The sequence below is a fragment of the Podarcis muralis genome, chromosome 4 (assembly GCF_964188315.1).
Source record: "Podarcis muralis chromosome 4, rPodMur119.hap1.1, whole genome shotgun sequence".
In the NCBI taxonomy this organism is placed as follows: Eukaryota; Metazoa; Chordata; class Lepidosauria; order Squamata; family Lacertidae; genus Podarcis; species Podarcis muralis.
In genome coordinates, this window is record NC_135658.1 from 20,975,173 (window position 1) to 21,001,371 (window position 26,199).

The 26,199-nt window shown below is 44.1% G+C and overlaps 2 protein-coding genes across 2 annotated transcripts; both read right to left on the reverse strand.

Moving 5' to 3' along the window:
• Positions 1-770: 770 nt before the first annotated feature.
• LOC114595295 (collagenase 3-like) lies at positions 771-9,017 on the reverse strand. Its single transcript, XM_028725598.2, has 6 exons — positions 8,923-9,017; positions 8,463-8,683; positions 8,223-8,368; positions 4,293-4,418; positions 3,009-3,170; positions 771-1,416 (listed from the first exon to the last, which is right to left on the reverse strand). The coding sequence occupies exons 2-6, from the start codon at positions 8,609-8,611 to the stop codon at positions 1,403-1,405; spliced, it is 597 nt and encodes a 198-aa protein (XP_028581431.1). The 5' UTR covers positions 8,612-8,683; positions 8,923-9,017; the 3' UTR covers positions 771-1,402.
• Positions 9,018-18,737: 9,720 nt separating this feature from the next.
• LOC114595296 (collagenase 3-like) lies at positions 18,738-25,834 on the reverse strand. Its single transcript, XM_028725599.2, has 6 exons — positions 25,599-25,834; positions 23,768-23,988; positions 23,270-23,415; positions 21,213-21,338; positions 20,388-20,549; positions 18,738-19,282 (listed from the first exon to the last, which is right to left on the reverse strand). The coding sequence occupies exons 1-6, from the start codon at positions 25,827-25,829 to the stop codon at positions 19,269-19,271; spliced, it is 900 nt and encodes a 299-aa protein (XP_028581432.2). The 5' UTR covers positions 25,830-25,834; the 3' UTR covers positions 18,738-19,268.
• Positions 25,835-26,199: the final 365 nt, after the last annotated feature.

A 26,199-nucleotide genomic window follows, 5' to 3' on the forward strand; every position in this document is an offset into this window, starting at 1 on the left:
GATATATGCATTGTATCATAAAAACAAAACAAACCCCCAAAGTCATGACTTCCCCCAAAGAATCTTGGGAATTATAGTTTATTACAGAATTGAATGCACTCATTGAGAGCCAGTGTGGTGTAGTGGTTAAGAGCGGTGGACTCGTAATCTGGTGAACCGGGTTCGCTTCCCCGCTCCTCCACATGCAGCTGCTGGGTGACCTTGGGCTAGTCACACTTCTCTGAAGTCTCCCAGCCCCACTCACCTCACAGAGTGTTTGTTGTGGGGGAGGAAGGGAAAGGAGATTGTTAGCTGCTTTGAGACTCCTCCTTAGGGTAGTGATAAAGTGGGGTATCAAATCCAAACTGCAACTCCTCCTTGCTGTGCTCCTTAGGCCTGGCACTCCTGAGCTGTCTTTGTGTCTTCTAATAAAGAGTTAACTTCACTTACACAGTGTGATTTATTGCTGGTCACTCCTGGCAGTAGGCAAGTCCTAGTTTGGACTGTGTGTATGTATGAGGGAAGGGCTGTAGTTCAGTGGCAGAGCACCTGTTTTGCATGCAGAATATCTCAGGTTCAATTCCTAGCATTTTTGGGTAGGGCTGAAATCCTGGAGAGCTGCTGGCATTCAGTGTAGACAATACTGACCTAGGTAGACTAATGGTCTAAGTCAGTATAAGGCAGTTTCCTGTTCCCCAAACATCCAGCTCCTGTGCCAGATAACAAACTAACCCTTAAAAATGCTTACAGACATTTTTTATAAATTAAACTGCTTTATTTGAAGCTTTTTTCCCGATCCCAAAAGAGCAATACATTAACCGACAGTTCCTTAGCCACTCCTTTGAAACATAACAGCAAAATTTCACTTGCACATTCTCTTTTCAGAGTTACGAGAGATTAAATTTGTTGAAATAATCACGTAACATTCACATTTGCATAATTTCCACCTATTTCCTTAATTTATTAAAAGAGCAAGGATGTCGATGCCAGAATCACAAGACACTGTAAATATGAAGTTGTCTATAGTTGTCTACTCAACGCAGACGTAGCTACTGAAATTGTCGGGCGTGAGTAACTTAGGCACGTTCATGTCAACAAGTCTACTCTGAGTACAATTTAGTTAATTGGTTGGATTAATTCTAGCAGAAGTCATTGGCCTTTTAGGGTAATCAGAAGCAGGAACCAATTCCCTTAGAACTTATCTTTCAAATTAGGGTAGAAAAAGGTCTGCAAATTTGCATATATATTCTGTCTGCTGTAAGCAGTATACATACTTAACTTACAAAGCTTAAGTGATTTTTTAAAAAAGATTTCACACTTCCCCATTCTGCAGTTTTGCTTCATTAAAATAACAATTTAAAAAAAGAAATGTACGAGCAAAATATGGACATTTTGTTTCTTCTGGAACATGTTGTGAGGGGATTCATTTTCTTTTCCCTGTGTGGAAGCAATATAAACGAAATTAAATAGAAATTCAGAAAGAGGTATTTTAAAAAATCCATATAGATCACAATGGACAAGATACTCTCAAAGGCATTCATTGTGTACATTACAAAAAAGGAAGGAAATTGTTATCGTAGTTAACCAGACGTTAACCTAATAGGGTATTCATAAAAATACACAATATCTTTCCCCCCCTGTTATGTTTTCTACATGGGTACTATTTGTTGTTTCTTCTTTTCTGTGTCTTATCTTACGCTGTGCACTTGCAATTTTGCGCTTTTTATTTTTCAATAAAGATTATAGAATAAAAAAAGGTAATCTCAAATGTAAGACGATTGATGTAATCTTACTCAGTGCTCAAAAGGAAATCTCAGTGAGTTCAGTGGGGCTTGCTCTCAGCTGAGTGGGTATGAGATTGCAGACCCTTACTTCTTTTGCAAGAGCATTGCTCCCCCAATCCTAGCCCTCTTGCAGCAGGACTTTCTTAGAGTAACTTTGGACAAACAAACAAACAAACAAACAAACAAACAAACAAACAAACACAATAGAATTTATATCCTGCCCTTCTCCTCCAAGGAGCCTGTATAGGGTGCAGGCTGCCTTTAAAAGCCGTCCAGAAATTTCGGTTGGTCCAGGACAGACCTGTGAGATTGCTAACTGGGAATGGGCGATATAAACACAGTGGGCAGCATGTTGGGGTGGTGTCACTGGCAACACCTCCCAACATCTGAGTTGCTGTGGCTTATTGGGAAGGAGAGGGGAAGGTTGCAGGAAGTTTGGTGCAGTTCAAGAGCATTGCTGGTGTGTTTGCACTGCGCTGACCTGCCCACCGCCTTGCCCAGCTCCCTCCTTCCTGGTAAGCAGCAGTGACTAACCCGCCGGGAGGTCAGGCGAGCACAGCTGCCCCACCATACAATCCGTTACTGACCAGTGTTTGGTCTTCTTTACTAGGTTCCAAGTCCATTTCTCCTGGAAGGTTTTTGTTCCACCAAGCCATTAGTCAAATGAACTGCAATTTGGATGGATATCAATTGTTATATTGATGTTATTGTTCCTTTATCATTTTGGTAGCTGCACAGACCCCCGATTGCTGCACAGACCCACATTTGAGTATTTCTGAACTCAGGAGATTGGTTATTTTTTGTCCCAGGTTGTTAATTCATTTTACTGCTAGAGTGAGTAAGAACAAGTCATGAACTTCCTAAGTAAAGCCTGTTCCTGAAATAGCTGCTTTTAGCATACATTCAACACATGCGTTTGTGATCCTTCCATTTCTTTCTTTTTTAATATAATATTTATTAATTTTTTCTTTTTTTCTTTATAACAATATTTCTTCATCACATATATCTTTCCTCAAATTGAGCTTTGACTTCTTCCTGTCCGATCCTTCCATTTCTTGAGCAGTTCCTGTGCTCATCAATAGTTGCATTTTTTCAATGTCACATAATTAATTCATATATATATATATATATATATATATATATATATATATTATCAGGCTTCAATTTCTCTATGAAACCACACTAATTGCAGACGTTGTTATAACTAATTTAACATAGGGAAGGAACTTTAGACAGTGAATTTACCGTATAAACTCTGAATTCCGTCCCTGTCGTCATCTGAGAGACGGAAGTTAATTGGGTTCACATAGGAATAGGTAGGATACATCAAAGCGCCACGGACATTCGAATGAGCCAGCCCCAAAGAATGGCCAAATTCATGTGCAGCCACAAGGAACAGGTTGACTTCTAAAACACAGAAAACAACTCAGATGAGTTGTTGTATTAGTATTAGCAGGGCCGGTCCTATCATTAGTCAAAGTGAGGCAACTGCCTTGGGCATCTTATGCTGGGAGAGGCAGCATTCCCCTAGACTAGGGCTGTGTACACACCATACATTTAAAGCAGCCTCCCCCAAAATAATCTTGGAAGCTGTAGTTTACCCTTCACAGAGCTACAATTCCCAGCACTCTGAACCTACTACAATTCTCAGGACTTTTGGGGGATGGGGAAGGGATGTGCTTTAAATGTAGGGCATGTAGGGAGCTGGTGACATTCCACAGAGCATTTTATAAGCATAGTGCTACTGAAGGAGACCCACGTGGGTCAAAGTTGCTGTCAGGGATTCTTGAGATGTGATTCCTGCATTGCAGGGGGTGGGACTAGATGACCCCTGGGTTCACCCTGCTCCCTACAGTTTGCTAGCAAGTGCTTCTGGAAAGCATACAGATAGGGAGTGTAGTCAATAAAACCCTCTTTCCCTGTTGCTCCCTGCCAACTGCTATCCAGTGATTTCTGAACCATGTCTAGAAGCCATTGATAGACTGATCCTCCATGAATTTGCCCAGTTCTCCTTTAGCCATCTATTATAGGTGCTGTTCTAGGGATGCGCCGGGGGTGTGTGCTGTGGGTTAAACCACAGAGCCTAGGACTTGCCGATCAGAAGGTTGGCGGTTCGAATCCCCGCGACGGGGTGAGCTCCCGTTGCTCGGTCCCTGCTCCTGCCAACCTAGCAATTTGAAAGCACGTCAAAGTGCAAGTAGATAAATAGGTACCGCTCCGGCGGGAAGGTAAACGGTGTTTCTGTGCGCTGCTCTGGCTGGCCACATGACCCGGAAGCTGTATGCCGGCTCCCTCGGCCAATAAAGCGAGATGCGTGCCACAACCCCAGAGTCGGCCACGACTGGACCTAATGGTCAGGGGCCCCTTTACCTATAGGTGCTGTTACCTGCGCTTGACAGCGAATTCCATTCATGAATTGTATATAAAACAGTGCAGAGTTGTTGTTTTTGAGGGGTCGTATTTGCGCACAACACATTGATGCCCCAAAGGGACCCGGCTCACACATTTTGAATATATATATATATTTACCTCTGTTGGTTTCTGACCAGCGTTCAGCCTCATCGAAGTGGGCATCTCCACCAAGGCCTAGCCCAGGGGCAAAAGCATGAGCCAGAACTCCGCTCCTCCCATCGAAAGGGATGTTGTCACCATGCTCTGAGTTGGAAAGGGAAAACAAGGTATTACCAGCAGTTCAGGGGGATTCTCATCCATTAGTCTTGAAGTACACAGGTTGAAGTACTCCCCCCACTAACTCTTCCTGGCTCTGAATTCTCAGCCTTATTCCTTAGCTCAGACTCATTCAACTATGGCAACTTCTGAGTTTGTTGTAACTTCAAGATCTGTCTGCGCTATTTGTGTTCAGTTGCCCTGCCATGATGCGTTTTATAATGTAATTGTATTATTATTATTATTATTATTATTATTATTATTATTATTATTATATTTTAATAATGCTTAGGTATGCTGTTCAGAGCCATTACATTCAATTGCAGTTAAGAAACAGTAAAAAGAACAATAGCAACAACAACAACAACAACAACAACTCAGACTTACTACACCCAATCTCAAAAAAGTCTTTCGGTTTTTGGGATTGCTGTGTGTGGCTTAGATATTTCTACAATAAGTTGCTTGTGGAGTTATAGATGTTAAAAAGACAGTTGGAATTTACGGGATTATTATTTTTTTTAAAAAAATGAAATGGAACAATAGTCCACATAGTCACAGTTTATCATGCCCATTAAGCAACTAAGCATGAATAAAATCAGCTAGCTCCTACTATAGACTTGCCTTTCTAATTGATTTCCATAGAAAAGTTGTTACTGATGGCAATTTAAACTTGGATAATATATAATGGGGGGAGGGGAAGGGTAGACATCATGTGAAGATTGGCATAAATCTATAGAAGCCGTTTTCCAAAATGGCCACCTGCCATAACCCTGCAATTCTTTGTACTCCATTTTTGTTCCTAATAAGGTAAAGGTAAAGGTACCCCTGCCCGTACGGGCCAGTCTTGACAGACTCTGGGGTTGTGCGCCCATCTCACTTAAGAGGCCGGGGGCCAGCGCTGTCCGAAGACACTTCCGGGTCACGTGGCCAGCGTGACAAGCTGCATCTGGCGAGCCAGCGCAGCACACGGAACGCCGTTTACCTTCCCGCTGGTAAGCGGTCCATATTTATCTACTTGCACCCGGGGGTGCTTTCGAACTGCTAGGTTGGCAGGCGCTGGGACCGAACGACGGGAGCGCACCCCGCCGCGGGGATTCGAACTGCCGACCTTTCGATCGGCAAGCCCTAGGCGCTGAGGCTTTAACCCACAGCGCCACCCGTGTCCCGCTTTGTTCCTAATACCACCCTGTATAATTTGGATACATCAGTAACCCAGGCTGCCTTATAGCTTAACCCTACCTCCAAGTCATTTATGAACGAGTTCGAAAACACCTGTCCTGTCCAGATCCTGGGGTCCACTTTTTTTTTTACATCCAACCTCTGTCCGTTTAGTCTTAGCCTCTGCTTCCTGCCCTTTCACCAATTACTGATTTAGAAGAGGATGTGCCCTTTTATTCCATGACTTGCACATGAGCCTTTTGTCTGAGGTTTCGGCAAAAGCTTTTCGACAGTCCAAGTGCACAGTGTCTACTGGATCATCCCTATCCACAAGCTTGTTGGCACTCTCAGATAACTTAGAAAGCTTCGTCATGCTGTATCAACATCACGACAGCCACTTCCCCATGCATGCCCTTGTCCTATGTCACTCCAGTAGTGTTGACAGAGGAGAAGTGTCGGTAGAAAGAATCACATGGCTGCTTCCACTGTGAATATCAGCAGATGGTAACATACAACCTGATCCCGCAGTCGGGAAATTGGTATGAATGAGTCTGGTGCAACTCAGTACAGAGAAGAATTGTGGTTGGCAGGTCCGGCGTTTAAGGGCAGTTGTCACAGGTGGAGTTTAGATGCCACAAGCTTTGGAGTGCCCCAGGATCTGCTAGTTAGGTAGCACCGCTGAATGGTGGTGTACAGGGCCAGATTTAGGTCTGATGAGGCCCTAAGCTACTGAAGGTAATGGGGCCCTTTAGAAGTCCAGCTGTCCTTTTTGTCAACAGCAAATCATCACTGTTTTTTGTGTTGAATATATACTATATGGTAATTTATGGACCTAATAGGTATCTAAAGCCATTTGCACATAACAAAATATGTACATCACAGGAGCCTACACAACACAAAACACTGTTGCTGTATGTAGGTTTTATTGTATTTGTTTTTTTTCTTATACAGTCAAACCTCCGTTTACGTAACCCTCTGGTTACGTAAACTTCCGGATGCATGCAGGGCAACCTGGAAGTATTTTACTGGGTTTCGCCACTTGCGCAGAAGCGGTCTGTGCATTAGGGCAGTTAATAAAAAACATTTTTTTTGAAAATGCCTGCTCCAAAGGTATTATCTTATTACACTAGGGATTATATAGCTATATTTGAAATTTCATGCGTATCAGTTAATATCTTGACCCTGCTCCACAAAAATAGCTGTTTACTTGGCTGTTTTCCTATGTTGGGGAGGCTGAAATTTCAATTCAGTGGATGCGCAGAAATGCGTCCTCAGGTTGTGGAAACCTTGGGATCTGACTGGACCTCCAGAATGGATCCCATCCACAACCGGAGGTACCACTGTATTTTGGAAATGTACATCCAGTTTTTTCCCCTTCAATTTTTTTGGGGGCCCCCAAGAGAGTGGGGCCCTAAGCTATAGCTTGTTTAGCTTATACATAAATCCAGCACTAGTAGTGTAGCTATGGGGCATCAAACAGGTGTGAATGGCTGTACAATTGACCCTGCCCATGTGGCTCTTCTTCATTCATGCACATCCCACAGCTCTGTAGGATTTCATCATGGGGGAGTGGCCTCGACCATCTCGAGGACAGACTCCTGCAACGATCCCAGGATGGGGCTGTCCTTGGAAATTGTTTGGAGACTGACACCATGCTCCTTAGAGCACGATTCTTTGTCCCATAAAAGGCTTTAAAAGGTGAAGACTGCATAAACAAGGCATTGCCTCCTATCCATCATGGTCACTGCAATCTGCAGAGGCTTCTTGGCAGTGCCATACGAGCATTGATTATAGTTTAGTAGTTCTTCAATTGATAAGTGCAAACTGTTTAATTATTGTTCGCTGATATTTAATTTTACTGTTTAATATTAGGTTCTAATGGATTGTTGAATGTTGCTTTATTTGATACAAGCTGTTTATTTTAAAGTTAGTCTGACTTTTTTGGTATCGGATCAGATTGTTATTACGTGCGTGGTTTTTTAATGTCTATTTTGTGTTTCTTCAGCTCGTCAACTGCCTTGTGTATATATAAAAAAATAAAATAACAATTGTCCAGTAGCACCTTAGAGACCAACTAAGTTTGTTCTTGGTATAAGCTTTCGTGTGTATGCACACTTCTTCAGATACAATGAAGAAGTGTGCATACGCATGAAAGCTGATACCAAGAACAAACTTAGTTGGTCTCTAAGGTGCTACTGGACAAATTTTTAAATATTTTTTTATATATTTTGACAGCGTCAGACCAACACGGCTACCTACCTGAATCTATTGCCTTGTGTATAGTAATGTAGAAAGGTGTTATACAAATTAAAAGTGACATGAAATTAAATGAAAGATAAATAGTGTGAACGTATATAAAGGCAAATTTGATGATGGCTACTTAGCTGCGAAAAACCTTCCTCTGAAGGTCCTTCATACCAAATTTCAGATATTTCCCCAATACATACATACATATATATATGTATATATTTATGTATGTATATATAAAGTGTTTCAAAGGCTTGAGCAAGTTTTTAACAGTTGGGGATATTTATTTTAATTGCATTTCCCCCCTGTAAAAAAAATAATAATCTCAGGTATGAAGAGGTATGAGACATAGACGTGAACAAAACACATAAGCCAAGGCAGCCTTACCATTATATGCAAAAGAAATTTCAATATCAGCAGGTCCTGTTGTTTTTCTGAACTGCAGGGGGGTCACATCGCTCCACACCTTAAATGCCTTTGCTATGGCCGCGTCTACCTTGCTTCGAGTCATATCGGGGGTGTAGTTATTAATCCTTCGAGCAAGGGAGGAAAATGCGATATTAGTACTTAGCCAATTTTTAATTAATTTATTTTTTGCATTTTTCAGAAAGGTGAAGCTCAGCTAACCTGTAAGTCAGTAAGTTCTTATTCCATCTCTCAGTTCCGAAAGTACGATACTCCAAGACATCTGGCACGCCACATCTGGGCTGATCCATTACCTGCACAGTCTCTGTATCGATCTTTCCTGTTACCTTCAAGTGAAAGAATTCCTGCATTTGTCTGATTTGTTCTTCCAGGGTATGCTTCAATACTTTTTTCACGGCTGGGAAAAACCTGTTCAGGTAAGCCTGGAATAAAAAAGGGAGAGGGGGACCATTTAGTTTGGATCTTTAAGAACATGTGAAGAGCCTGGTCTCACAGCGGCCAGCTAGATGCCTATGGGAAGCAGGCAAACAGCATTCTCCCAACTTCTCCCCATTCTGGCTCATTGCTTGCTCATTGTTTATCCTTTGAACATGCCAGTTCTCTCGCTGGCATTTATTTTTAAGTCTAATCTGCATTCCAATCACCCTCCTCCATCTATTACCTAAAAAAAGCACCTGCACTGATTTTCGAAAAAAGCACAGAACAGAGAGAAACCATTTGTTGCTTTCTGTGGACAGAAGCCATAGAAAGAAGTCCAGTAATGAAAACGTTCCTCAAAATTATGGATGGAAGAGAAATTCAATCCACTTTGCATTTAAAGGCGAATCTACCTAATTCACAGTTTCCCAAACAATATGCGACCCAAAACCCAGCTATGAGAGCCAGTGTGGTGTAGTGGCTAGAAAGGGTGGACTAAGACATGGGAGGTTACGGTTCAAATCTCCCCCTCGGCCATGTAGATAACTGGGTGACCTTGGTTAGTCGCTGCCTCTCAGCCTAACCTACCTCACAGGGTTGTTGTGGGGATTAAATGAGGAGGGGGAGAACAATGTATGCCACTTTGAGCTCTTTGGAGAAAAAGGTGGGATATAAATGTGATAGATTAGATGACGGGGAGAGAGAGAGAGAGAGAGAGAGAGAGAGAGAGAGAGAAGATACAATTTGCTATTCTCTGAATTTTGCAATGCAGTTCTTCAGTTAAATACAAAAATGTATATATTAGTAAAAAGACTATGCAAAAAGACATTATATTAGGAAAAAATTCTTTACAAATTCATGTCTAGCATGCAATACTATTACAGTGGTACCTCAGGTTAAGTACTTAATTCATTCCGAAGGTCCGTTCTTAACTTGAAACTGTTCTTAACTTGAAGCACCACTTTAGCTAATGGGGCTTCCTGCTGCCGTTGCACCGTCGGAGCACGATTTCTGTTCTCATCCTGAAGCAAAGTTCTTAACCCGAAGTACTATTTCTGGGTTAGCGGAGTCTATAACCTGAAGCGTCTGTAACCTGAAGCGTCTGTAACCCGAGGTACCACTGTATTATTATTTTTAATGTATACATTAGGAGAAATCAGCAATAACATGCTGATGAATCTCTGTGAAGACTTGAAAATTTGCAAACCTATGTGGAAATGTGGAGAACTAGATTTAAGATTGGAAAAATGAGAAACCTGAATTGACAGATTTGCCCATCTCCCTACTCCAAATAACAGCAGCAGGGCCCTTGCTCTATCGTTCTATGGCATTATCTGTTAACGCTGTGATGGCTACATACCTCAATGAATTTCAGATCCCTGATTTTCACTTCTGGCTTTTGAACTGGAAAGGTGGAGCTGCAAGGCAGAAGCATCACAGCCCACAGGAGCATCACACGCCTCATAGTGGAGGTTGCTGAAAGGTTGCCTGCACCAAAAGAAGAAAGCCTTTGGTGTATCGCATCTTGGAGCCCAAATGGGCAAGCTTATATATGCCTGACCAGTGTGGCATGTTGTAAAAATCCAGGTGACTCACTTTATGGCATTCGCCTGCTTTTTGTGTGTGAATGGCTCTGGATGGTCAAATGTCACAACTCCAAAATGATTACGAGGAAACATTAAAGGCATGTCTTTCCTCCCCTCCTCCTCGTTGTTGACATTTCCACTGATGTCATTTCGCTTTGTCCCCATCCCATCTTTCCTTTCACTCTCTAAAACCACAGGACACAGGGAAGTTGGCTCTTCTAAATCCACCCAAAGCATCTACTGTACGACCCCACCCTCTTTGGCTTGCCCAATCTTCTTTGTTTGCCGCTGAGACGCATTGCGACATTGTCTTCTGCGTTGTCTAGCTTTCCAGGTGGAGCACTGCAAAGCAGGTGACTCGTCCACAGCTTAGGCTGTGTGGTTAGAATTCTGCACTTTCGGAAAGGTTTCTGTCGAAGGGGTTCCATCTGAGGATCCGCTGTCAGTCGAACCGCTGGAAATCTAGAAGAGGCTGGCTGAAATGGTTGTTGTAACGTGCTTCCTCCCAGAGCACAAGAGCAGGCCAAAGGCCCATCTTGTCCAGTATTCTGTTCTCACAGTGGCCAGCTAGATGCCTTTGGGATGAGAAGGACATGAGCTCAATGACACTAATTAATTAATTAATTATACCCAGCCCATCTGGCTGGGTTTCCCCAGTCACTCTGGGCGGCTCCCAACAGAATATTAAAAACACGCTAAAACATTACGATCAAACATTAAAACATTAAAAACTTCTCTAAACAGGGCTGCCTTCAGATGCCTTCTAAAACTCAGGTAGTTGTTTATTTCCTTGACATCTGGTGGGAGAGCGTTCCACAGGGCGGGCACCACTACCGAGAAGGCCCTCTGCCTGGTTCCCTGTAACCTCACCTCTCACAGTGAGGGAACCACCAGAAGGCCCTAGGCGCTGGACCTCAGTGTCCAGGCAAAATGATGGGGGTGAAGACGCTCTTTCAGGTATACAGTGGTACCTCGGGTTAAGAACTTAATTCGTTCTGGGGGTCTGTTCTTAACCTGAAACTGTTCTTAACCTGAGATACCACTTTAGCTAATGGGACCTCCCATTGCCGCCACACCGCCGCCGCACAATTTCTGTTCTCACCCTGAAGCAAAGTTCTTAACCCGAGGTACTATTTCTGGGTTAGCGGAGTCTGTAACCTGAAGCGTCTGTAACCTGAGGTACCACTGTACTCTCTCCTCATGTGGTTTTCAGAGGTCTATTGCCTCCGTCAGTGGAGCCCTCGTGGCTAGCAACCACTGGTAGCCTTACTGTATATGTCAGCTTTAGTGTCAAGGAGAGGGGTGTCCCTTGAGTTGTGCTACTTCCCTTTTTTTTGGCCAAACAATTTCTATTAGTTTTCCAAATGAGTTGTGCCACTATCCGTTGCACTTTCCATGCAGTGCTCACAATTAAATTGGATGCTTGTATTCTTATTGCTCCCTGGAAAAGACCCTGATGTTGGGAAAGATGGAGGGCACAAGGAGAAGGGGACGACAGAGGACGAAATGGTTGGACAGTGTTCTTGAAGCTACCAGCATGAGTTTGACCAAACTGTGGGAGGCAGTGGAAGACAGGAGGGCCTGGCGTGCTCTGGTCCATGGGGTCACGAAGAGTCAGACACAACTAAACGACTAAACAACAACAACAACATTCTTATTGCTGCCTTTGTATCTGGGACACACTCACCGTGAAAATGGCTACATCTTCTTCTTACTATTATTGCTGCTGCTTTCATATTTGGGACGTGCTCGTCTTCTTTTCCACAACACCCCCTTTAAATATTCTTTGAGAGGGACCCAAAAGCACTGGACTTAAAGCACATAAGAGCCTCAGAAGATCCCTACTAGATCAGATCAAAGATTGATCTAGTATCATGATTTCTTCAAAGACCAAGTTGATGCCTTAGGACAGGGATCTGCAGGCGTCTATTTGCCTTCCAGTAATTCTTATGATACCTCTGGAACAGAAAAAGACAGAGAGAGCTCTTCTTATGTTCTTAATTCTGCATTAGAGGGGTCAATGGTTTGTCTCTATCTTCAGCATTTGTCTTTCTGGAAATTAAACATAGATGCTACTGACTTCCTAATATTTTCCATGTAGACGATTGACCTTCAGCTGGTGGTTGTGAATGGTGGAAAGCACCAGTGCCACAGCCGCCATTTTTATTTTTTAAAAAAGGGAAAGAAAGAGAATTATGGAGAGCACAAGGAGGCTTAATTTAGCAGAGACTTAACTTATCCCCTTGATTTCAAGGGCTCTTAAGCATTTTGAATTTTCTGGGGCCATGGACCCCACTATAAGTTGTTCCAATGTTGCAGTTTCCCTAGTCTCAATGGTGGACTACAGGCCTTAAAGAGTTGAAGGCAAGTGATAGAGATTAGACATTTCAGGGTTTCGTTTGGTCAGCTTCGGTGGCATTCTGACTCAAGGTAAGCTCATAATTTAGATAAAGCCAAATGGTGAGTGTCTGTATCTGGTGTCTAAACAATCTCTGAACCATCTTGTGGGAACCAGACTGTTTTAATTACCTACTGTCTGAATGAGACTTGGAAAATCCTTTCCTCACAAGGAAGTGCTGGGGATTAAGTTACTTCAAAAAGAACAACAATGTGCCCTTCAGCTTTATTTGTTTTGGGAAAGTTAAATGTTCATGCTTAAACTTTAAATTATTAACAGTTGCATTGTTTCATCCATTGATTTGTATGCTGTGGAATACCTTTCAACAATGCGAAGAAATTGATTTTTTAATTAATTTGTTTAAAAATACCACAATGACTAATTATTCTGGCATTTCATTCTAAGCAGTGATGTGATGTGCTTATAATCACTTTGGAAACGACAAGTCTGATTTACAAAGAACGCTTCTGTGTAGGAATGAGAGTAGGCAGGAATGTGTAGGTTTTCATCTTAGGGTGGTTGTAGAAGTATGCAGTTCACTCCGGGAAACAAGTGATCACAGGTAAACAGCTGAGTTAAATATGGAGTGAATATTCATTCCTTCATTCATTCATTTATATTGTGCCTTTTTCTAAATGGCCTAGAGGCATTAGGTAAAGGTAAAGGTACCCCTGCCCGTACGGGCCAGTCTTGACAGACTCTAGGGTTGTGCGCTCATCTCACTCTATAGGCTGGGAGCCAGCGCTGTCCGCAGACACTTCCGGGTCATGTGGCCAGCGTGACAAGCTGCATCTGGAGAGCCAGAGCAGCACATGGAACGCTGTTTACCTTCCCGCTAGTAAGCGGTCCCTATTTATCTACTTGCACCCGAGGGTGCTTTCGAACTGCTAGGTTGGCAGGCGCTGGGACCGAGCGACGGGAGCGCACCCCGCTGCGGGGATTCGAACTGCCGACCTTTCGATCGGCAAGTCCTAGGTGCTGAGGCTTTAACCCACAGCGCCACCTGCATCCCTTCATTCATTCATTTATATTGTGCCTTTTTCTAAATGGCCTAGAGGCACTAGTACAGCATTAAAATGCTATAAAAAGAGCAATAAGCCTACTAAGAATGGCAGGCAAAACGGTTGCGCCAGCAAATAGCTAGGGTTGCCATATTTCAAAACAAAAAGTGAAGATCCGAACACAAGTGGTTGAGCTTTTTTGGGGGGAAATCTCAAAAGGAAGAAGTTTTTGAGCTTTTCTTAAAATGAAATTTGCCAAAATCTACACTTCCAACATGGGTTGCCATACCTCTGGATTTTCCCCAGACGTTGTTTCCAATGGCTGAATCCTGGCTATGTCTGGGAAATTCCGGATGTTTGGCAACCCTAAAATAACACACACACACACACACACACAGAGAGAGAGAGAGAGAGAAAGAGAGAGAGAGAGAGAGAGAACCAGCACAGTGAGAAACTAAAAGGCATTTCAAATATTAGGACAAGCATGAGAGAACAAGATGGCTACTAAAATTAGCTAAGAAAGCTAAGAAAGCATAACAAATTCTGAAGGGCACCACGTCAATTACCTCTGTGTTTAGACCCGGGGAACAGCATTTTGGTGAGCATGCTGAAAAACCTCTCTTTAAGATGGCTAGCACCCCCTCACCTCACAGAACAAATGTTATCAGAAACAGTTCTGGTTGCCTTACCTCGGAAAGGATATTGTAGTGATGGAAAAGATTTAGAGAAGGTGACATGACAGAAGTTTATAAAACCATGCATGTCTTGGAGAAAGTGGATAGAGAAATGTTTTCTCACTCTCTCATAACGCTAGACCTCGTGGACATCCAACTACGCTGATTGTTGGAAGACTCAGGACAGATTAAAAAAAGTATTCCTCCATGCAGAGCATTGTTAAATTATAGAACTTGCTCCCTCAGGAGGCAGTGATGGTCACCAACTTGGATGGCTTTATAAGTCGATTAGACAAATTCTTGGAGGATAGGGCTATTGATGGCTACTAGACATGGTGTCTATGTTTTGCCTCCATGGTCAGAGGCAGCAATGCTTCTGAATACAGTGGTACCTCAGGTTAAGTACTTAATTCGTTCCGGAGGTCTGTTCTTAACCTGAAACTGTTCTTAACCTGAAGCACCACTTTAGCTAATGGGGCCTCCCGCTGCTGCCGTGCTGCTGAAGCACGATTTCTGTTCTCATCCTGAAGCAAAGTTCTTAACCTGAAGCACTATTTCTGGGTTAGCGGAGTCTGTAACCTGAAGCATATGTAACCTGAAGCGTATGTAACCCGAGGTACCACTGTACCAGTTACTGGAAACTGCAGGAAGGCAGAGTGATCCAGCAGACTCTCCTTATGTTCTTGTATCATGCAGTGGTCCAGTTAGATCCTTGACAATGATCTTAGAGGACCATGTGCATTTTATCAGTAGTGTGATTTGTGAGGAGAGGTAGGTCCTGAAAGACCTACATTGGCTCCCAGCACATTTCTGAGCACAATTCCAAGTGTTGGTGCTGACCTTTAAAGACTTAAATGACCTCGGCCCAGAATACCTGAAGGAATGTCTCCAACTCCATCATTCAGCCCGGACACTGAGGTCCAGCACCAAGGGCCTTCTGGCGGTTCCCTCACTGTGAGAAGTGAAGTTACAGGGAACCAGGCAGAGGGCCTTCTCGATAGTGGCACCCACCACTGTGGAACGCTCCCTCCCATCAGATGTCAAGGAAATAAAGAACTACCTGACTTTTAGAAGACATCTGAAGGCAGTCCTGTTTAGGGAAGCTTTTAATGTCTGATGTTTTATCATGTTTTTAATTTTCTGTTGGGACCCTCCTAGAGTGGCTGGGGAAACCCAGCCAGATGGGTGGGTTATAAATAAATTAATTCTTCTTCTTCTTCTTCTTCTTCTTCTTCTTCTTCTTCTTCTTCTTCTTCTTCGCCAGTGACATCCAAGAGCCAGTGTGGTGTAGTGGTTAAGAGCGGTAGACTCGTAATCTGGGGAACTGGGTTCGCATCTCCGCTCCTCCACATGCAGCTGCTGGGTGACCTTGGGCCAGTCACACTTCTTTGAAGTCTCTCAGCCCCACTCACCTCACAGAGTGTTTGTTGTGGGGGAGGAAGGGAAAGGAGATTGTTAGCCGCTTTGAGACTCCTGAAGGGTAGTGAAAGGCGGGATATCAAATCCAAACTCTTCTTCTTCTTCCTGGTCACAATGTGCTTGCCAGGACACAGATGAGGCAAGGCAGCAAGGTTGGGAGAATTCTGGACTGGTGCCACCAAAACAGGCCTTTCCTCACTGCTACCTATCAGGAGAACACCACCGCCTCTTCTTCTGCCCCATCTCCAACCATGAGCCACCGTAGCTTAAATCACGGCACCATCTTGACCCGAAAATTGATTGTGCTTCTGTTGCCCACATTGATTTGAGATAAAGCACCACCTTCTGGTAGCAAATGATTTTATATTATCTAAGCGAAGATAATAAAGTGAGCACCTGCAACTATGAACACACCTAGCTGGCTGCCACCTGAACATAACATTTGTTTTTAAAAGAAGGATGTTGCGGCAACCAGTGTTGGTGTATCTGGGTGCTGGCATGCCCAGGCTGGCTCTGGTGATGATTTCTGACCTCTTTGGTGCTTCCCCCATCATTTGCTACTCTCTGGATGGTCATTCGGGATAGCTCAGTCGGCAGAGCATGAGACTCTTAATCTCAAGGGTCAATACCCACATTGGGCAAAAAGACTCCAGGATTGCAGGGGGTTGGACTAGATGACCCTCGTGGTCCCTTCCAACTCTAGAATTCTATGATTTTGGGGGAGGCCCTAGGCTATACTGCACTGGACTCTGATGCCTAGCCTCTAGTGGGATGCCCCGTGTAAATACTGATGAATCAGAAATAATAATAAGAATAATGGTTCCTGCCTTGCCCTTCCTGTTTATAACCAGCACAGTCTGTATCCACCATATTTGCTCTTGCATTAACTATTAGGCATTAGCACATTTCCTTGATCTCAGATGAAAATGATCCGCACTCTTATTTCGTGCTTAATGCTTCACACCAGATCTTGGTGGCTGCCCATTGTTCTGTCTGCAAGCAAACATAAGGCTTTGAGGTTTATCCAGGAAGTTGTGGTGCCTTGCCTGAAGGAAAGAAGATGTTTGTTCTTGGTCTTGGCTGGCTCTCAGATGACCCCCTTCTCTCTGGACATTGCACAACGTTACGGCAGGCGGCTATATAAGAACACAGGAAGATCTCTGCTGGCTCAGGCCAAAGGTTCCGGCCATTTAGTCCATTGGCCAACTAGATGCCCTAACCTAATGGAAAGTTCACAAGCAGTACCCACGTGCAACAAGCACTGTCACTATTGGTCAATCCCAGCAGCGGCATGTTGCCTTTGAGGCTGGAAGTATTTGTAGACATTGTATAATCTGTCTTTCAAAAGTAGTAAACATGTGAAACAGAGGTATAGGTATATTGCAATTTTCTTGCATGGATAGAAATATTCCCTGGGTGACTTTATGATCAGAATGCAGTAACCGCTCATTAATTTCATTGCATCTGAGGGTTTTGTTTTTCCAAAAAAGCAACAGGAACCACATTAACCCTTATAACTTATAATTTAGCAGAAGTGCTAAATCACGTTTTGCGCATGCGCAGAAGGCCAAATCGCAACCTGCGCATGCGCAGACTCGCAGACATGGGTTGTGAACGCTGCGGGTTGCGAACGTGCATCCCACACGGATCACGTTTGCAACCCGAGCGTCCACTGTACAAAGACAAGGAAAAGTTTTTTACAGTCCTTTTTTATTTCAATCTTTACAGAGACAGGCTATAGAACCCAGCCTCTTGGATAATGGCGTTGTTCCGAGTGAATCTCCACCCCCCCACCTCTCCCACTTCCTCATTCATCACTTCTACGGGTGTCACTAAGTGCCCTCTGTCTTTGAGCTCTTTGCTCTCCTACTTTTAAGGCTCGCTTGGTTCTGGGAGATGGAGGGTCTAGAATACCTTCTAATGATAACGTGTCAGCCGGGTGTTGCTCTGGATCTCCCATGATTTCCCAACTTTCCCCCTCATCTGCCTCTGAGCTGCAACCTCCCTTAAACCACTGTTGTAAATCTACACTGTCTTCCTTTTCCTCCTCCTTAGAAGGGTCAGGATAGAGAGGCAGTCTCCACCATTCCTCCTCTGCCCAGTCCCTGACAGGTAGCAAAAAACACTAAGGTTTTCAGTCCCTTCATCTTTGAAGGTGTTGGAAGTTATTGTTAGGATTATGATGTTCCGTTCCACCTAAACAGATGTGTGGAGCTGTTGTATGTCACATGCCTGCTTACATTCCAGCATAGCTTGCTGGGAACTTCTGTTTGTGTATTGCTTTTGCTTTGTGCTCCCTGCTTTTGCTTGGACACGAAGGGGAGCAGACATGTTTCTCCTTTGTCCTGATGCTGAATAAAATGCTTGTAAATATGCTTACATATGCCTCTGTCTGCCTTTCCGTTGCAAAGAGTTCTTATCTCTGCAGGTTTGCGTGCTCAGTCTCTAAAGGTTTCTGAGGCTTGAGTCACAGTTTTGATGCTGTTCCGAGAACCGGAGTTTGCCCAGCTGCCGGCCGGTGGACTGGAGCCAGCTGGGGCTGCCAATTGCCCCTGTCTCCCAGGACGCACCCCAACAATTATTGGTAAAAGGTCTTCACAGTGGCTGGGCGACCACTGGCCAGAGGGCAGAATGTGGGTCTCCAGGCGTCTCGGTCTGGCCTGTGAAACTTTCTCCAGTCTTTGCTCCTCATTGGGCCAAATGGTTTTACATAACTGGAATACGTCCTTAAACTCCAATAATGCCTCTTGCTTATGGGGGATAAAGTGTGATGAAACTAGCCCAATAAAGTCTACATTCATTGCTCCGCCCACTGTTAGCTCTGGCCCTGCCCACCACTGGAATGTGGCCCTTGGAAGGTTCTCCAGTAGGAACTCTGGCCCTCTGCTTTAGTTCTGTTTTGTAAGCTGTGCCACAAATTTCCTTGAATAGTGAGGTAGAAATTTCCGCAGAAAAAAAATTATGTAAATAAATAGCACAAATTTAAGATATTTTGCTTTATTATTAAAAAGGGCTTTCCTGCCCTAAAACAAATGTGAACTAAACAAGGTGGAAATAGTTCATGGTGTTGAAACACGTAATTGGTTCGTTCGTTACAACCCAGTTTGTGGGTGGAACTGAACAGAGAACTTTAAAAAAACAGCCTTGCTGTGTGTGTCAAAGTTGATTAGCACAATGTTTTCTTTGCAAAAGGTAACACAGTGATATCAGGACAAGCAACCATAACCCAGAGTCTTCCTTTGCAAGCGAATACATAGATAAATAACCAGACAGAAAATGAAAGTTCAAAGCTTCATCACCTAATTAAGTATTGCAGATTTTAGGACTTTTTCTCCCATGTAAAGGGAAGCCTTGGAAAAGGGGAATAGAGACTAGAGTGAAGAAATTCCCCTATATGTGAATATATCGTAAACATAAATGTCTCTAAGTTGGCCCTAGTGCTACTTCTTGTTAGGGTTGCCAAAGATGTTTAAAGATACAAGATGAATTTTATCCGTGATGCTTTGAGGGTTTCACTTTGGCAGTCCTGAGGAAGAAAAATAAGGATATTTAGGAGGCAATAAATAAATTATGCAATTAAGTTAAAATATCCAAGGAAATACTACCAATATCTACACAAGTATCTTCAGACAAAATTTGCTCAGTAAGGAAATATAGGTTCCCACCCTTATTTCTCATACATATCAATGGGGCTGTATAGATGTATAGGATTTCAGACTTACTATATTTTATGTTTGGTTTTAAGTCTTGTGGACACAGCCATAAGACTTCTGTACGCAGTATGAAAAATTTCCCTTTTACCCTGTATTCAGTTTTGTGGTGTGTGGTACCAGTAAGTATACTACTACTACTACTACTACTACTATTTCCATTATTAATTAATTAATTAATTAATTAATTTTATTAATATTCTGGGTGGCTCCCAACAGAATATTAAAAACACAATAAAACCTCAAACATTAAAAACTTCCCGAAACAGGGCTGCCTTCAGATGCTTTCTAAAAGTCAGATAGTTGTTTATTTCTTTGACATTTGGTGGGAGGGCGTTCCACAAGGCAGGCACCACTACCGAGAAGGCCCTCTACCTGGTTCCCTGTAACCTCACTTCTCACAGGGAGGGAACTGCCAGAAGGCCCTCGGAGGAGGACCTCAGAGTCTGGGTTGAATGATGGGGGTGGAGACTAAGTGGCCCAACATGAGCAAGTGGGATTAGTGCCTCTTCCAATGATAATGTGCTAGCCAGTGATGCTCCCCAGCCAATACATTATTGCATGGTGGGCACTATATGCAACAATGGAAAGTTAGATCAGTGTTTCCCAACCTTGTGCCTCCAGCTGTTTTTGAACTACAACTCCCATCATCCCTGACTAGCAAGACCAGTGGCAAGGGATGATGGGAATTGTAGTCCAAAAACAGCTGGAGGCACAAGGTTAGGAAACACTGAGTTAGATGATGGTCAATTTCCATGGACCAAAGAGAAGATCCGTATTCCTACATATTCTTACAGCTTTGCATAGATCTCCTTTGCTTCGCGGAAGCCACTGAAATTAGCTTGAGGTTATAGGGTTGGGAGGGGAGTCCGATTAATATGGAATTAATTGTGGGAAACAAGATTATTCACAGGAACTTACCGTATAATCTCTGAATCCTTTGCCTGTCGTTGTTTGGGAGGTTGAAGTTATTTGGGTTCACAAAGGAATAGGAAGGGAACATCAAAGAACCACGGACATTCGAATGGCTCAGTCCCAAGGAATGGCCAAATTCATGTGCAGCAACAAGGAATAGGTTGATTTCTAAAAGATAGAAGAAGAAAAACAGGGAAGGGAGTAAGGTGAGTGTCAAGTACGTATTCCAAGGGGATATATGGTGGCATGTGTCCACCTCCAGCCCACAGACACATTCCCCATGGCACATGTTGAAAAATGAAAATACTGCACATAGAAAACTGTCATAGGGACATAACAATAGCCTGCTAGATCAACTCAAAAGCTCATTTAGTCCAGTATCCTGTTCTCACGGTGGCCAACCAGGAGGGAGCCCCATTCAATTCAATGGAACTTACTGGGGTAGCTATGACTAGGATTGAGTTGTTGGTTCTGATCCTCATATCAGAATTCAGAAATAATGGTTTTCTGAATCATCCCTAGGGGCACCTAGAACTTGGAACAACCTCCCTAGAGGGGCATGCCTGACCCCATCACTGCTCACTTTTGGACAAGCAGTGAAAAGGGTATTATTCCAGCAGGCATTTTCAGGTTACCACTTTTCTCAACTGACTTTTGTTGCTTTGCCTAATATTTTGTCATTGCTGTGCATTTATCTCTGTAAGGTCTATTTTATAACGATTTGATGGTTGCTTGTGCTTTCAAGCTGCCTTGTTACACTGGGGGTTGGGAAAGGCGGAACAGAAATGAAACCAACCAACCAACAGAAACGCTCATCAGGAAATCACTTACCTCTGTTGAATTCCGAAAAGCGCTCGCTGTCATCAAAATGAGCATCTCCCCCTATGCCTCGTCCAGGAAAATAGGCATGAGCCAACGTCCCTCCTCTTCCATCAAAAGGAGAACCGTCGCCATGGGCTGCATTTGAAAGGAAGTAACACTTACTGTCAGCGCAAAACTTGCAGTTAGGTTAGCAGTCACAATACATTGACATTTTCCGCCTGTTCGTGTAGCCCCAATCACCCTGCGGCTATTTGGCTCTCCAAATGGCCATGTATGGACACCATATGGTTCCCCTCCTGATTGGTATTTCATTGTAGGTATATTCTGTAGCATGTTCTTGTCACAATAACAAGGCATCAGTGGTGGATTCATCCAGCTTTATTAGTTGAAACTATACTGGACCCTGCTTAGCTTTGCAAATGTGCTAGCCGTTTTATTGCTGCACCACTAGGAGGACCTGAGATGCTGCCATAGCACCTTATGGTTGTCCAGAGGGGCTCTAGCACAACAAAAGCAGAACCGATCATTTGTAGTATGAAAAGGAAGTTATGGAGTATGCCATAGCAGGAAAGAAAGTGGCACGAGTAACCCAAAACTTTTTCAGGTACAAACAGTCTTGAAAGCAGACTCAGGTGTGACCACACCAATAGCATCATGAACAAATAACATCATGAGCGCACATGAAAAAGGCTGTCTGCAGGCACTCCATATCAGTGCCAGCAGTGGCAGCAGCGATTAAACCTTTGGATGAAATGCACTGTTTCTTGTGCTTCCACAACTCATGTTTCCAAAGAATTAGGAATGTCTGAGTAAAGGGAGTGATAGGACTAGACTGGGGAGAAGTCAATTGGGACGGTCACAGGTCTAGGTGGTGGTAGTTGCCTTTTGGGGTGGGGGTTTTGGGATATATATATTTTGCCCCTCACCGACCCACTTCCTTTTTAAACAGAACTATACTGTCTCTAGGGGACGCGGGTGGCGCTGTGGGTTAAAGCCTCAGCGCCTAGGACTTGCCGATCGAAACGTCGGCAGTTCGAATCCCCGCGGCGGGGTGCGCTCCCGTCACTTGGTCCCAGCGCCTGCCAACCTAGCAGTTCGAAAGCACCCTCGGGTGCAAGTAGATAAATAGGGACCGCTCTGGCGGGAAGGTAAACGGCGTTCCGTGTTCTGCGCTGGATCGTCAGATGCAGCTTGTCACGCTGGCCACGTGACCCGGAAGTCTCTGCGGACAGCGCTGGCTCCCGGCCTCTAGAGTGAGATGAGCGCACAACCCTAGAGTCTGGCAAGCCTGGCCCGTACGGGCAGGGGTACCTTTACCTTTTTATACTGTCTCTAACTGAGCTAAAGGGACCCCTGACCATTAAGTCCAGTTGTGGGCGAGTCTGGGGTTGCAGCTCTCATCTCGCTTTATTGGCCGATGGAGCTGGCGTACAGCTTCCGGGTCATGTGGCCAGCATGACTAAGCCGCTTCTGGCAAACCAGAGCAGCGCACGGAAATGCTGTTTACCTTCCCGCCAGAGTGGTACCTATTTATCTACTTGCACTTGGACATGCTTTCAAACTGCTAGGTTGGCAGGAGCAGGGACCGAGCAATGGGAGCTCACCCCGTCACGGAGATTCGAACCAATAACCTTCTGATCGGCAAGCCTGGTAAGCTCAGTGGTTTAGACCACAGCGCCACCCGCATCCCTCCTTAATTTTTTTCATAAGGACTGACAGGTTCTGGACAGCACTAATGTTAAGGATAGGGCCGGCTTGACTATTCCTCAGGTTGAAACAATCAGCTCAGGTTTGAATGGTGCAGCAAGCATTTTTCAAGTATTAGCCCTAGTAGAGGCAGGGAGCACCATTGCAAAACATATTTGCCCCTGTTTATGGACAAAGAAGGCTACTTAGAATTGGATCAGTGAAAGCATCTCCCCCCCCCCCATGGTTAACTCAGAGACAATTTTCTGATGACTGTTCCCAAGTAATGCTCCAGAAAAGGCCCCACTCACTCTGTGTGTTAAAAAAAAAATAATGTTCATGTTTTATTTGGGTATTTCATAAATATAAACATTCCTTACCACCAGTCGCAAACCAGATTTCAATATCAGCAGGTCTGGAAGTTCTCCTGAACTGCAATGGGGTCACATCGCTCCACACCTTGAATGCCTTTGCTATTGCCTCTTCCACCTTGGACCTCAGCATATCTGGGGTGTAGTTATTAATCCTGTGAGCAACAGGGAAAACCAAAATATTAGTATCCAGGAAATGTCACTTCTGATATGTTATGTACTGAAGTTCTCACCCTGGGCCAGCAGGGGGATACTGTAGATAGTTATGCAAATAAGGAATCGAAAGTGATGTTCAGTGATTGGATAGTTTTAGAAAGTTGTTACAGTAACGTTGTACTGGAGCTCTATATAAGCAGGCTGGCTGAACCCTTCAGTTCAGTTCTGTCCTGGCCTGTGAATAAACAAGAGCTGTTTGAAGAACCGCTGTGTCGTCTGATATGTTCACCCACAACTTTACATGATATTTCAAAGGGAGAGAAAGAGAGAGGAGACTTTAGCAGGGCTAACCTGTATGTCAGCAATGTCTTTCCCCATCTTACTGCAGATTTTTCTGAGATATCTGAGACTCCACACCGAGGTTGCTCCATTGTTGCCATCGTTTCTTGGTTCATCTTCCCAGTCACAGTCAAATGAAAGAAACTCTGCATTTGTCTGAGCTTCTCCTCTATGCTTTGACCTCCACTTTTAAGATGTGATGATGATGATGGGAAGTACTTATCGAGATAAGCCTGTACCAGGAAGCAAGAAAGCCAAATTAAGAGCCTGCCATCATGCATTTATTGAACCTTGCAAATGACATTTTACTGATGGTGTGATGGAGGCAGCTGGGCCAGACATCTGAGTTGTTTCCTTTCCTCCAGGAAAATGAAAGGTTTTCATCGGCAGAACGGTGTGGGAAGTGATTTCTTTTGGCAATCTCCCTCCCTTCGCACCCTCTCTGGAAGGTCCTCTAACCCAGGATGATATGCACACCAACACATAAAACCCTGCCTACAATAAGAACATAAATACGGTGCAATTTTATAAAGCACATTGTGTTGTGGCCTCCACCAATCATCTCAATAAACTCTGTGCCTTTCGAACGGTGATGGACCAATGGTACTTCCAATTGGATGGCATTCCACCATTGGGACAGCCTCGCATCATCTTGTAACAGGCAGTGCCCATCCCTGGTACCACCAGACTATCCTTCTTAAAGCCTGAGCATTCAAGGTGATAAGGGGCTCCACCAAATATTTGGGTCCATGACATTCAGGGGTTTTGTAGACCAGAGTAACACCCTCAGATCAGGTCCAGTAGCATAAAGGCAACTGGTATTATCAGAAGGATGCTGTCCCATTAAGGGAAATGGGGAGCTGCCCCACCTATCCCCAGTCTGCCCTCAGTCAATCCCCTGCCTCCTTATTTACAACCAGCTGTGGGACTGCTCTGCCTGCCATTGGCTCTGGCTCCCCCCACTGTTGGTCTTGTGCCCTACCAGCCCTAATGGGCACCAGCCACTGCTAGGTGTTACATGGCTCCAGCTTGGGATACTGTACAGCAACCAGACTGCAGCATTATGCACCAGCTGCAGCTTCCTGGTCGCCTTTAAGAGCATTGCAGCAATCCAGTTGTGATCACCATGTTTGATTAATGTATTTGTCTCATTTGCATATAAAGCGGGGTGAAAGGGGGTGGAGAGGAGTCCCATTTTAACACGAAAAGGGACTTATCAGTGAGAGGAGCTGAACTTTCTTCCCCTGCTTAACTCTTCTGTGCTCTGTTGCCCCTGCCACTTTGGTCCAAACGCTGCAAAAATGGCCTATTTGTTCGAATAATGTAATGACAATGATCATGGCAGGATCAGACCCCCACTATAAACACACATATGTAGATGCATGGCTGCCGCAGTCATATTTAGGTTGGCTGTAGTTTGGACAAATTAGACCACCACATCCTTTTCAATTAAAGTTTGTGGATGCAACCAATTCCATTGCAAATCTCAATTTCAGACTAGGACTGTGGACTGTGGACAGAAGGCAGCTGCTGTTGCTGCCTTGCAGCAATTAAGTGGGTCTGGCCCTGGTCAGTGCCTGGATGGGAGATCATGTGAAAAAGTCCACTATACATTTATTTATTGAATTCACATCCCACCCTTCCTCCCAAAGGAGCAGAGAGCTGCAGCTTTATGTTGGAAGAGATGGTGTACACCTAGAAGCAACAGGTCACGTGCTGCCCACAAACATTTACATCCATCCTTCACAGCAACATAACACATGATTAAAAATAAAGCCTTCCCTACAATATAGTGGCAGGACAGCTATTATTTACTGCCGATAAAAGCTTTGACGTCACATACCTCTACAAACTTCATATCCTCAACGCTCTGTGCTTCAGGGTCGTGAGCTATTGGGACAGCCAAGCTGTAAGGCAGAAAAAGTGCCATGCAGATCAGGGCGCCGTTCATTGTGGATCTTATTGAAGGACCCGTGTCAGAGGAGAAGGTCTTCAGCCTGTGATGTCTGCCAACAGCACATGGAACCTTTATATAGAGACATTGCACATCTGGTGGTAGCCCCCACTGACTCATGCCATGTTGTCACATTGTCTGTGGCTTTGTGAGTTTATGTCATACTTTTTTTGGGGGGGGGGAGGGGGAAACATGAAGTGGTAACTCTTCTAAAGGAAAAAAACCCCACCGCTCCTCGAGTGTCAGTCTTACATAGGAAGCAACCTACCTTATTCCTCTTTATTGCGTTGTCAGCTGAAACCTCAGAGTAACAAGGAGACTTCCCCAAACCCATCTGCAAACAGTTTCTTTGCTAGAGAGATGGTCAGCTGAGGTTGTTTCTTCTTCTCCTTCTTCTCCTCCTTCCATCATCATCATCATCATCATCATTATACAACCATCTCAAAATAATGTTCTATAAAAACAGCAAAAAACACACAGCTGAAAACAC